The sequence below is a fragment of the Pygocentrus nattereri genome, chromosome 7 (genome assembly GCF_015220715.1).
Source record: "Pygocentrus nattereri isolate fPygNat1 chromosome 7, fPygNat1.pri, whole genome shotgun sequence".
Classification (NCBI taxonomy): Eukaryota; Metazoa; Chordata; class Actinopteri; order Characiformes; family Serrasalmidae; genus Pygocentrus; species Pygocentrus nattereri.
Window position 1 is genome coordinate 42,996,191 of NC_051217.1, and position 12,872 is coordinate 43,009,062.

General features: G+C 43.0%; 1 protein-coding gene across 2 annotated transcripts in view; it reads right to left on the bottom strand.

Moving 5' to 3' along the window:
- LOC108431712 (transcription initiation factor TFIID subunit 4-like) overlaps window positions 1–12,872 on the bottom strand; it is a 155,489-nt gene that overhangs the window by 83,770 nt on the left and 58,847 nt on the right. For both annotated transcript variants that reach the window (XM_017705051.2, XM_037540106.1), the window contains 2 exons: window positions 11,654–11,823; window positions 309–439 (listed from right to left, as the gene is read on the bottom strand). In XM_017705051.2, the coding sequence (XP_017560540.1) occupies window positions 309–439; window positions 11,654–11,823 (301 nt within the window). The remainder of the gene's footprint in view (window positions 1–308; window positions 440–11,653; window positions 11,824–12,872) is intronic.

A 12,872-nucleotide genomic window follows, 5' to 3' on the forward strand; every position in this document is an offset into this window, starting at 1 on the left:
TTCAAACCGTTGATGCGATGTTAGTCTACACATTACAATTGAACCTGCTCTTCTTTGTTAATCACGTTATTTATCAATGATGGTGATGTAACATTTACTGAGTCTTAAAAACTACATTTGACCAAGAAAACGCATGGAAAGGAATACAGGCCACACGTCGGTACAATATCACTGCTGTCGGAACAAAAATCTTCATTTTTGCCGTTTTCTACTTTTCGACACAGTTTGAAAATGCCTGCTGCATCAGTTCATTAACTGTCCTGCTGAATCTCTTAAAAGCTCTTCTCTTCTGGTCTGGTCTCTCCTACCTTGTTGGAGTCCATCCTGTGCTGGGCGATGGACGTGACCTTCTCCAGAACTGTCCGTAACCGCGACTGCGTAGCGTGAGAGATGAAGTTTACCGCCTCCAGAGGCACCTCGGTCACCCCGTACTTCTTAGCTGGAAAATACAGAAAGAAACATTTGTAAGACACACACCGCCCATCAAAAGTATGGGCACACCAAAATACACTCTTTTTTTTGCGTTATATTTGTATATTTTCAGAGCTGTTCTGAAATAAGTTCCCTTAATAAAGGGGGCAGTCGTGGGCTGGAGGTTAGGGAACTGGCCCTGTGACTGGAAGGCTGCTGGTTCGATCCCCAGGGCCGACAGTTCATGACTGAGGTGTCCTTGAGCAAGACACCTAACCCCCAACTGCTCCCCGGGTGCCGTGCATAGGGCTGCCCACCGCTCCGGTCAAGTGTGCTCACTGCCCCCTAGTGTGTGTGTATGTGGTGTTTCACTTCACGGATGGGTTAAATGTGGAGGTGGAATTTCCCCGTTTGTGGGATTAAAAAAGTATCACTTAACTCACTTAATAAGCCATTAACCTGCCAGTAGGCTCAAAGTGCACTTCTATAACCAAAGAACAGCTCCATTAGTTGTGATTTAAGCGTTTGGAGTCACTGAATAATAAGCTTTTGTATGTCATGAGGTTTATTATTATGAACAGGTTTATTCTTTAATATCAGGTTTATTATTTTTCATTACTGAAAAAGTTGAGAAGCCACTTTTAGTAGTATGAATAAAGCAAAAAAGGACACAGCAGATACATTATTGTATTAAACTTATGACAGATCTCATGCGTGACAATGTACTACAGTTAAAAAGTCTAAGCAGGCATTGACCCCCCCCCCAAAAAAAAAAAAACTGAAGTAATATGAAGTGATATGTGCTTCGAGAGTGTTCGTCGTATATGTACTAGGAGCGTAAAATGTCTCGCAAAATATGATACAGCGTCCTCATTAACGCATATAGCCGCAGGAACACTGCGTGAAGCTGATCTGAGTGTAGAAGAAAAAAAAGAGAAAGGAAAAAAAAAAAAACCCCAGAATTAAAAAGCTCCTTTCTGCCTTTCCTGTGTGTTAACGTGGGTGACCACCTTCACTTTAGAGGATAATTAGGCTTCCTCGCAGCCATCCACTTCCAGAGGTTCGGCACGCAGGACTGAAGTCTTTGGTCGGTTACCATCTTGTTACATCCTTTTATTTCATTTCCAAATTAACATAATTTCCCCTTCGACTGTTCTTTTAAGTAAATCACAGCAATTATTTAAATCAGCCGTTGCGTACGTACAGTGCACACTTCCTGAAATACTGGAGATGGTAAAGAGATAATGAGTGGCAAAATACAAAAACCGGAGAAAAGGGGCTTTTAAAAAGAACGGCGAAGATGTAATCAAACGCTGCCATTTCCTGCCGTCACCAACCCAAAAAACCACAGCAACACGGTCAAGACGCACAATCAAAGCAAGCAAAACAGGCGATGTTCCTTCTTCAGAGACAAATTTGCCCCACGTGTGACGGCACATGTACCTACATCTCAGAACGCCGCTAACTCCACAAACTGTTTATTTGACTCCAATTTACTACTGAGGTCAGACAGTTGACAATTTGAGCACAAGCACAAACAAAAGCGCAGAAAACACATGTGCTCAAATGTTTCTCCAATCAACTCGTCAAGTCATCCTCTTTTCCCAGAAGTGGAGCGAAATATTAGCTCCCTGAGGCTCTGCTCTCAGTCAGAAAACCACATTTATCCGGATCCGAAAGGTACAAACTGATCGTAGGTCAGCGCTTGTGGTGATGTACAGGCCTGACACGTGAGATGTTTCTGTGTTGTGATTCCCACTGTTTTGGGACCCTCTCTGAGTTCCCAAACTGACCAAACTCACTAACTGACCCATCCACGCCACGTCCACAATCCATTCTTTCATAGCTACAGTTGCAAATGTTATGACCCCTGGTCGTAATATACCTCGTGTGCCTTGTGCTGGCCTTCTGCGATTTCCCCGTCGTGTGTCCCCTTATGTACATGACTGGCCAGACAGGTATAAGGGGTCGCCAACTTAGGAGCCGTTCTGGGTTCTTTCCCCTATGACCTGACCTGGAAGAATGCCTGTTCAGACCAGCCGGGCACTCTTCACCCCACTCTTCACCCCACTCTTCACACCACTTTGTGTGTAAAGTTTGTGAAAGCTTCGTTACATTTTGTGAAACTCTTGTGAACGCTGGATAAGTAGGGCCTGGGTGCCATTTGGTTTTGGGCACCTTTTTCTCCTGCTCAAGGCAGGAAGTTCTTAGGTTTCGTTAGCTTTATCATTATTAGTAGTTTTGTATGATGCTTTGGCAAATGCTTGTCCCTGAAGCCGTCACCTCGACATGTTTGAGCTTTTGAAGAATATAAAACTCTCATTTCCGGTGTCTGGTCTGGCAGCAGGTCTGGGGACAGAGCCCACGCTCATTCTCCGTTACGGCCTGACCCTAGACCGGGTCGTAACACAAAATTGGAAAAGTTTGACGAAACGCTGGAAAAAAAAAATCACATTCTGTCTACTGATTAATGCTGGAGGGTCAAGTTTCACTACATAACACAGTTTCCAGTTGAACCTGCTATGCTACTAATGTCCAATCCCAATTCACCCCTCGCCTCTACCACTCAGGGTGTCCAAATTCTTGTTTAGACAGAGGGGAAGGGCGAAGTGTTAGAGCTGTATGGCCGTCCAACTGGAGATTTTTCAGAGGCGCACTCCAAACGGAGCGTTATGAGGGGGAAAAAAACTGGCAAGACGGCTGCGTGAGCGACCCACAACCCACAAATGTGAGAATTTTCTCTGTAAAAAATTACAATAACCATTGTATTACATTAGTTTGATGTTGTTTCAGTGTATCATGGTCCTTTTCTTCATAACAAGCATTAAAAATTGCTTTCTCATTCTACCTTAAACAGTTTAAGGTGGAACGGAAAAATTGAAACGAGAAGCTGGTGAATAGCTGGCTTCAGTTTCATATCGCCAAAGAATTAGGGGTGGGTGATAATAAATAACAACCCCCCACCCCCACCCCACCCCTCTTTGAAGGCGTATGATGCCCTAAATGTAACTAAAGCCCAGCAGTGTGGAGCTGAACTTTACCCACCTCTACTGTCGCTGCAGACGGGCAGGGTCGCCTACAGAGCGGCGCTAGAAGCCTCTTGATGAAGTGATGCTTTTTTATTTGAGGACTGTCCACTTAAATATGCAGGGGAAGAATTAACCACCACCCCTTGTGTCTCAGATCTAAGGAGCAAGGTGACTCGAAAAAAAAGGGATAATCAAGCTCACACTGCCTCTCACTTCGCCCTGCCATCACTCAACTGTCAAGAAGTGGTTTATTTTATGTTGCAGTAGCAACAGCAGAAGCCGTATCACCCCCTACACTTCCAAGAGTTGGAATTACATTACAGCCTGTCTGAATGACAGTAGGATGTTATTTTTCACTCATTTGCCCTGTAATACTGAACATCAGTAGAGACCATTGGAATGAATTAAAAAGTCTCAAAGCTTTCAAAAAAAGGATGAAGCCAACCGTTTTTAATGCAGATCAGGAAAGACCTGCCCACTGGAAAAAGCCACAAAAGTATGGGCACCCCTGCTGTAGAGTGTTTCTGATATCGAGTAAATGATGTGTCGACTTTTTTCCGTAATTGATGACACTGACAATTTGTTATAGCCCTCCTAGGCTGGTTGTGTGGCTTTTCTCTGTCGGTCTTCTGTCACTGTCTGCGTTGTGTTTTCTCTTTCTGAACTGTGCTGCTCCATCTGTACTATTTTGCTGTTCTTGTGTTTTGATGCTCTTTCTGAATGGTGGTGCAGCAGTCTGTCTCCGGTGGGACGGCAGAGTGCCAACAGTTAGTTTAGACAGACACTACAGACAGCTCCAGCTGTGACAGAGTGCCATATTCAGGCCCGCAGCAGGAACAACCACGCTGGCCTCTTCTACACACAACACAACACGGCCACAACAAACTAAGGAGAGCAAGGTCTGAGCCGAGACATGAGAGCTGATCTTAGAGTGATGGGCTTAGATCTGAGAGCTGATCTTAGAGTGATGGGCTTAGATCTGAGAGCTGATGTTAGAGTGATGGGCTTAGATCCGAGAGCTGATCTTAGAGTGATGGGCTTAGATCTGAGAGCTGATGTTAGAGTGATGGGCTTAGATCTGAGAGCTGATCTTAGAGTGATGGGCTTAGATCCGAGAGCTGATCTTAGAGTGGTGGGCTTAGATCTGAGAGCTGATGTTAGAGTGATGGGCTTAGATCCGAGAGCTGATCTTAGAGTGATGGGCTTAGACCCGAGAGCTGATCTTAGAGTAATGGGCTTAGACCCGAGAGATGATCTTAGAGTGATGGGCTTAGACCTGAGTGCTGATCTTAGAGTGATGGGCTTAGATCTGAGAGCTGATCTTAGAGTGATGGGCTTAGATTTGAGAGTTGATCTTAGATCAGAGTGATGAATTTAGATCAGAGAGCAGATCTTAGATTAGACTGATGAGCTTAGACCTGAGAGCTGATCTTTGATCAGAGTGATGAACTCAAATCTGAGAGCAGATCTTAGATTAGAGTCTTGAGTTTAGATCCAAGAGTTGATCTTAAATCAGAGTGATGATCTTATACCTGACATCTGATCTTAGATTAGACTGATGAGTTTAGATCTGAGAGCTGAGCTGAGATTACTGATGAACTTAGACCTGAGGGTTGATTTTAAGAGTGATGGGCTTAGAGTGATGTGTTTAGATCTGAGACCTGATGTCAAGAGATGGGCTTAGATCTGAGAGCTGATGTTAGAGTAATGGGCTTAGATCTGACACCTGATCTTAAAGTGATGGGTTTAGAGTGATGTGTTTAGATCTGAGACCTGATGTCAGGAGATGGGCTTAGATCTGAGAGCTGATCTTAGAGTGATGGGCTTAGATCTGAGAGCTGATGTTAGAGTGATGGGCTTAGATCCGAGAGCTGATGTTAGAGTGATGGTCTTAGATCTGAGAGCTGATGTTAGAGTGATGGGCTTAGATCTGAGAGCTGATGTTAGAGTGATGGGCTTAGATCTGAGAGCTGATGTTAGAGTGATGGGCTTAGATCTGAGAGCTGATGTTAGAGTGATGGGCTTAGATCTGAGAGCTGATCTTAGAGTGATGGGCTTAGATCCGAGAGCTGATCTTAGAGTGGTGGGCTTAGACCTGAGTGCTGATCTTAGAGTGATGGGCTTAGATCTGAGAGCTGATCTTAGAGTGATGGGCTTAGATTTGAGAGTTGATCTTAGATCAGAGTGATGAATTTAGATCAGAGAGCAGATCTTAGATTAGACTGATGAGCTTAGACCTGAGAGCTGATCTTTGATCAGAGTGATGAACTCAAATCTGAGAGCAGATCTTAGATTAGAGTCTTGAGTTTAGATCCAAGAGTTGATCTTAAATCAGAGTGATGATCTTATACCTGACATCTGATCTTAGATTAGACTGATGAGTTTAGATCTGAGAGCTGAGCTGAGATTACTGATGAACTTAGACCTGAGGGTTGATTTTAAGAGTGATGGGCTTAGAGTGATGTGTTTAGATCTGAGACCTGATGTCAAGAGATGGGCTTAGATCTGAGAGCTGATGTTAGAGTAATGGGCTTAGATCTGACACCTGATCTTAAAGTGATGGGTTTAGAGTGATGTGTTTAGATCTGAGACCTGATGTCAGGAGATGGGCTTAGATCTGAGAGCTGATCTTAGAGTGATGGGCTTAGATCTGAGAGCTGATGTTAGAGTGATGGGCTTAGATCCGAGAGCTGATGTTAGAGTGATGGTCTTAGATCTGAGCTCTGATCTTAGATCAGAGTGTTGAACTTAGATCTGACGCTGATCTGAGATTAAAGTGATGATCTTAAATCCGAGAGCTGATCTTAGATTAGATTCTTGAGTTTAGATCCAAGAGTTGATCTTAGATCAGAGTGATGATCTTATACCTGACATCTGATCTTAGATTAGATTGATGAGTTTAGATCTGAGAGGTGAGCTGAGATTAGTGATGGGCTCAGATCTGAGAGCTGATTTTAGGGTGATGGGCTTAAATCTGAGAGCTGATTTTAGGGTGATGGGCTTAAATCTGAGAGCTGATCTTAGGGTGATGGGCTTAAATCTGAGAGCTGATCTTAGGGTGATGGGCTTAAATCTGAGAGCTGATTTTAGGGTGATGGGCTTAAATCTGAGAGCTGATTTTAGGGTGATGGGCTTAAATCTGAGAGCTGATCTTAGGGTGATGGGCTTAAATCTGAGAGCTGATCTTAGAGTCTTGAGTTTAGATCCAAGAGTTGATCTTAGATCAGATTGATGAGCTTATACCTGAGATCTGATCTTAGATTAGATTGATGATTTTAGATCTGAGAGCTGAGCTAAAATTAGTGATGAATGTGGATCTGAGAGCTGATCCTAGAACAGAGTGATGAGCTCAGACCTGAGAGCTGATCTTAGATTACACTGATGATTTTAAATCTGAGAGCTGATCTTACAGTCATGATCTTAGTTCTGAGAGCTGATCATAAATCAGAGAGCTCATTTAGATCTAAGAGCTGATCTTAGATCTAAATGATCTAAGAACTCATCTTATATCTGAGAGCTGATCTTACATTAGAGGGCTCATCTTAAATCTGTAAGTTGAGAGCTGCTCTAGGATCGGAGAGCTGATTGTTGAACAAAGGTCTGATCTTAAACCTGAGAGCTGTTCTTAGATCTGAGAACTAATCTTATATCTGAGGACAATCTCAGAGTTCCCTCTGCTTAAAAAAAGCTTAGTGAGCATAAAGACAAAGAGGACTGATCTTAGATCTGATAGCTGATCTTAGGTCAGAGACCTAATCTGATCTAGATCTGAGAGCTGTTCACAGATCAGAGCTGTTTACCTTTGTTCATACTGAGGTCACTCTGGCAGAAAAGTTCAGTGAGCATAAAGACTGTCCTGAGCCTATGAGGGTACATCAAGGCTTTGTATGTGTGTATATGAGTGTGTGTATTCACACCACGTTCTGCCTGAGCAGAGCTGGCAGACTGAGGGGCCTCCCCTGGTCTGCTGTCACCCTCAGGCTTTCCTCACCCAATCACTGACACAAGCCCACCGCCACGCTGCTTTTCCCCAGCAGGGGGCGCTCCGTCCTCCCAGACACACCAGCACTCCAGAGCCCAGCGCATTTCCATTCTGTAAGCAGCCCAGCGCTCAAGGGTGCACAATAACAACCACATGGAGGTGCACTGCAACTGCAGCAAAGCCCCCGGCTCCTTCACATCCACCGTACAGGCTTAATTGAGAGCCAGTGCATGCTGAGATGGAGGGAGGAGAGGAGAGAAAAGGAGAAGAGAAGGAAGGAGGAGAGGAGAGTGATAAGAACGGACACATACTACCGAATGTTAACGAGAACGCCGCGTGTAGCCTACACTCTTAGCAAAAAGGGTTCTATATAGTACCAAAAAATGGTTCTGTGACTTGTAACAATAGTGGAACCTGTTTTGGTGCTATAGAGAATGCTTTTTAAGGCTCTTTATATATCTGAATACAACAGTTTCTCTAACATAAGGAAGAACCATTTAACTATGAACAAACTCCCAGACGCCCTCAGATCACATGACACAAACAACGCTAAACTTACTGGACTCGTTTGTGCTTTTACGTGGAGCGAAAGCGCAAACTGGGGATTAATATGAGTTTGAGAAATGCTGGAGAAATGTAACCACGACCCACCAGCTGAGCTGAAAATGCAAAGAGAGTGACTCGACTTCTGGATCCACACATTCAAACATGATACTGACTCTTATCTGCCTGAGTTTTACACGTAGCTCCTCTGTCGCCACACCACCGTTCAGGCGATGCACCATTTTCTCCGCTCTCCTAGCTCTCTGATTGGCTGTTATTTGAATCATCTCTGACCTTCTCACAGTACAGGACTGAATGTTTTGAGTCATGAATATCAAAACATGTTTCATAATATCGGTGGGTCTCTGATCACTTCAGAGTCTGAATGGGGGGTTGGACTAAAGACTCACTCGTTTCTCCTCTCGCACTACCAGATCATCCGCACCACCAGACACTTCCAATCAAGCTCCCGACCTGGAAAATTGCTTCAGAGGTGAAAATTAGTCACAAAGAAGCAAATCGGACTTAAAATCAAGTAAAAAATCGTTTGGCGTAGGCTGGTAAGACACGTTATGTGTAAATGATCTCTGGTTCTGACTGACTGTTGTATTGTGTTAATTCAGAAAGCACTCAGAGCTCAAACACCATCATAACTTCAGTACGAATGGGCGGAGCTAAACAGCTGTAGGCTGAATACGTGGATATACGTAAATTAGTTTATTCTCCTGACATCACAGACACAATGAATTCACACAGGATGCTGCAGCCGTCCGTAGCCGGGAGTCCAGGAGAGCACAATTGGCCTCGCTCTCTCAGGGTGGGTAGGATGGCCCACCTTCTCCCCCCCATCACGCAATGTGATGCTAGTGAGTGCAGGCGTCTGTTAGCTGACGTAACAGATGTGGCGGTCAACGCTTTCTGAGGACGTTCGGCCGTCCAGTGACGTCGCAGTTCAAAAAGAAGCGGTGGCTGGTTTCACAGGACTCAGAGGAAGCCTGTGCTGCCTTCACCCTCCTAGCGTTGATAACATTGTGTGATTGGGGGAGCCCTAAGTAGCGGGTGGAATTGGAAACTAAATTGGGGAGAAAATCGGGTACAAATCCAAAAAATGTAAAAATAAAAAGAAGAATTATATAAAACAATATCAGCATTCAGATGGTTCTTTTTAAGTGAATCATGGTGAAATTTGATACATGACACACTGAATCTTAAAACGAATCAAATCATTGTGAGGTCAGAGATTCACTTCACCGATGTCCACTATTATTACTAATATATATTATATCATAGTCATAATTATGATCTGGATCCCCGCTTAACCTCACATTCCACATCACTGAAAGTCGTAGCAGTATTCCTGCAGCGTTCACCTCCACGGAGAGCAGGTCTGACCGCAGTCCTTATGAGAAAAGCTCAGGCCTGCAGGTCTAGCCCCAGTCTTTGATTTGAAAGAGAAGAGGAAAGATATGAGCTGCTTTCGTACCGGAGTGCCGCCTTCCTGCGGTCCACAGGACAACCTGACAGCCAGTCTTCAAACGGCAGGCCCATAAACTATTCATACCGCGGCCCGCGGATTCACTCACGGAGCCCAGAGAGCCGCGGAGAGAGTCATTAGAGGAGGAGACGAGCCCGTTTAAGAGAGTCGCACGCATCGTATTCAAAAGCAACACATAGCGCCGGCATATAGGCCGACACACCCTCTGTCTGTGGCGGTGACACAGTCAAAAACAATAAACAGACACGAAGAACACAAAGCCAAGCCAAAGAGAGGCGAACAGAAAGAGGGAGAGTTGCTCTTTTTGCCGCGAGCGTTTCAAGCCTGGCCTACATTCAGCAGAGATGAGTTCATGACGAACAAAGTGAGGAGCTCGGCGATAACCACTGATCATGCTGAAGCTAATGGTCTTAGAGCTAACAGAGAAACTGACAGTGTTGATGATGATGGAGACTCCTCTGAAAGGTCCACAGCAGACTTACTGGAAACCTGCTTTACGTCTGTCAGTATTATTAGTACTATTACAGATGGCATTGTATTTGTTTGGTATTACTTTGAGTTTCTCTTCCTTTTCTTGATCCGTGTTAAAAGGTGCCTTGGGGGCGTGTTGTGCTCCTTTTTGCTACTCCTGTTGAACTTAATATTAACACACTGTGGGGCTTCGTCTTGAAAATAAAAACATTTGGAGACAAAAAGGTGCATGTTGGCATATATTTCGCAATATATCACCCTTAAAAACAGTCATATTTGAAGCTGTCTGAAAAATTCACTTTCAATTCCATCAGTTTCCTTTTACACTGGCCGCACTAGATGTTCGTCTTGGCCTGGCTTTACACAGTGAAACTTTCTTGCAACTAGTTTCATGTTGTGAGCTGACCTGAAACCATTTCCGTGCAACTTGACTGGAACACAAAGCAATTATTAAATGCAACACATGCAGTTTCTTCACTAGTCAGCCAGATCAGCAATTCATATTTCCGATACTCTGTATTGTTCTTGTTTTAAACTCTTTAAACCAATCTTCTGTTCGTCTTGCTCGTTGGGCCAATCACATTAAAATGATGACATTTACTCTCACACGTGACATTATCTACAACACACGTGAACAACTTTCATGAAACTTGTTCCACGAAGTCGAGACACTTCCAACAGTTGCGGCTGAGTTTCAAGTGAGTTGCATGACGCTTCAAATTATGCAACCCAAGTGCAATTTAGTTCTATGCAGGTTTCAAGCAACTAAATTTGCATTAAAGTTTCTCTGTGTAAAGTCAGCCTTAGGCTGTGTCACTGTTACTGTCCCTGCATCGCTAAAGTGCACCAAATTACACACCCAGGGTTACAAGCAGAAACTTTCACACTAGAGTCAAAGTTATTTTAGCCTATGACTGTGTAAAATCCACAGCTATATATTCTTGATATATTACCCCACCACATCTTTGTATTAAAACAGAGATGTGTGACATATGGGTTTTACTTACAGTCAAGGCAATAACAACACACCTTACCTCCTGATTGTATTTAATCAAGATGGTCATTAATGCCTGGTGATAAAAATGTTCTGTGATCCATTTGCAAAACCATATGCTTTGCTATCATTTTGCTTGACTGTCCTTATTAGCAGCAGCTCATGAACAATCTATCAAGAGTCAAATGTAAAAAGGCAGATCATGCAGACAGTACAGCGCTGACGTGCTGCCAGAAGAAGAGAAAAGCGTGGTGATGTCGAATCTCATCTGCTGCAGAGCACTGGTAAAAAAAAGAGCTCCCACCATCAGCACACTGACCGAGACTCATTAGAAAGCAAACTTTTGAGTGTAGCACCCAAGAGCAGGTGGAGTACTCGTACCTGTCGAAATGAACCAAAGAAAAAGTTGGTTCACACCAAACCATGTGATGGGCGTATGTATGTATGTTTGCATGTACTGTACGTACGTATGTATGTACTGTATGTATGTACGTATGTACTGTATGTATTTACTGTATGTATGTATGTATGTACTGTATGTATTTATTGTATGTATGTATTTACTGTATGTATGTATTTACTGTATGTATTTACTGTATGTATGTATTTACTGTATGTATTTACTGTATGTATGTATTTACTGTATGTATGTATTTACTGTATGTATTTACTGCATGTATAGTACAGATGTGACTCCAATACACCCTGTAGCAGTGTATATGTCATACCTGTCTCCAGGATGCGGCGGTGCAGCAGGCCTGTGGGCAGAAAGGCCTCATCTTTACACGAGCGGATCTGCGTGCCCACTAGCTCTGAATTGGTTGCTAAGATACGGGCGCTCTCCTCGTTCAGGTTGACCCCGGCCATAGACGCCACATCATTGATGTCATCATCGTCCCTGAAACACAGTAATCATTACATTTGAGCACACGCACCGTGTTACCCTCACCTGAGCACACCTGGACACACCTGATCAATCATACACACACACACACACACACACACACACAGACATCTTCTAAGCCGCTTCTCCTTCTGCGTCACAGGGGGGAGCTGTAGCCTATTCCAGCTGTCATTGGGCAGAAGGCAGGATACACCCTGGACAGGTCGCCAGTCCATCACAGGGCATCAGTCAATCAACCTTTATTTAAACTCGGTGTACATTGAAAGTGACCCTCATTTACAATGTATTAGCATTATACAAAATACAAGGGACTAAAAAATTAAATGTAAATGAATGTTAGTAAAAATAGAGCAAAGAAAGTAAATAAGACCAAAAAAATAAAACATTAGACCAATAAGATTTAGGAAACTTGAATGAATAAGATTAGCAAATTAAATCAAGGAAATAAAAATATTAGTCTACCTAGTACTAAAAATAAATGACTAAGTAGGGTGAGAAAAAAAACTAGAGACAACAATATTACTGAAAAAATAGCAAAATGAAATAGTAATATATTATATTAAAACTATAAACTTATAAATAACATAAATAAAAATGTCAATAACAACAATAAAAAGAACAAATGAAATCAAAGAATGCATCTAAAAAAATAAAAAAATAGAAACCTAAAACAGTCACTTTTAACTTTTTGCCATAGCATCATTTGATATCAAGCTTGGTATCAGTACCGAAATCAAAGTTCTGGTCTTGCGACAACCCTAGGCAGAACAGCTGCTGTTTTCCAGATGTTTTTTAGCCCATCACATCTGAAAATTCAACTTTTCTACAAGTCACATATGTTGATATGCAGAACAGGAAGAAATACATCACTACCATCACATCAAAACCTATTTTACACCGTTTGAAAAAGCTAACTGAGACCATTTATTCACCACTGAAGGGGAATTCCACCAATTTTTCTACATTTCTACATAACTAAATAATTAAGACAGTCATTTAGAGTAGTTTGGTGTGAAGTGCTCCGTTCTAGAGACGCGTGGCGA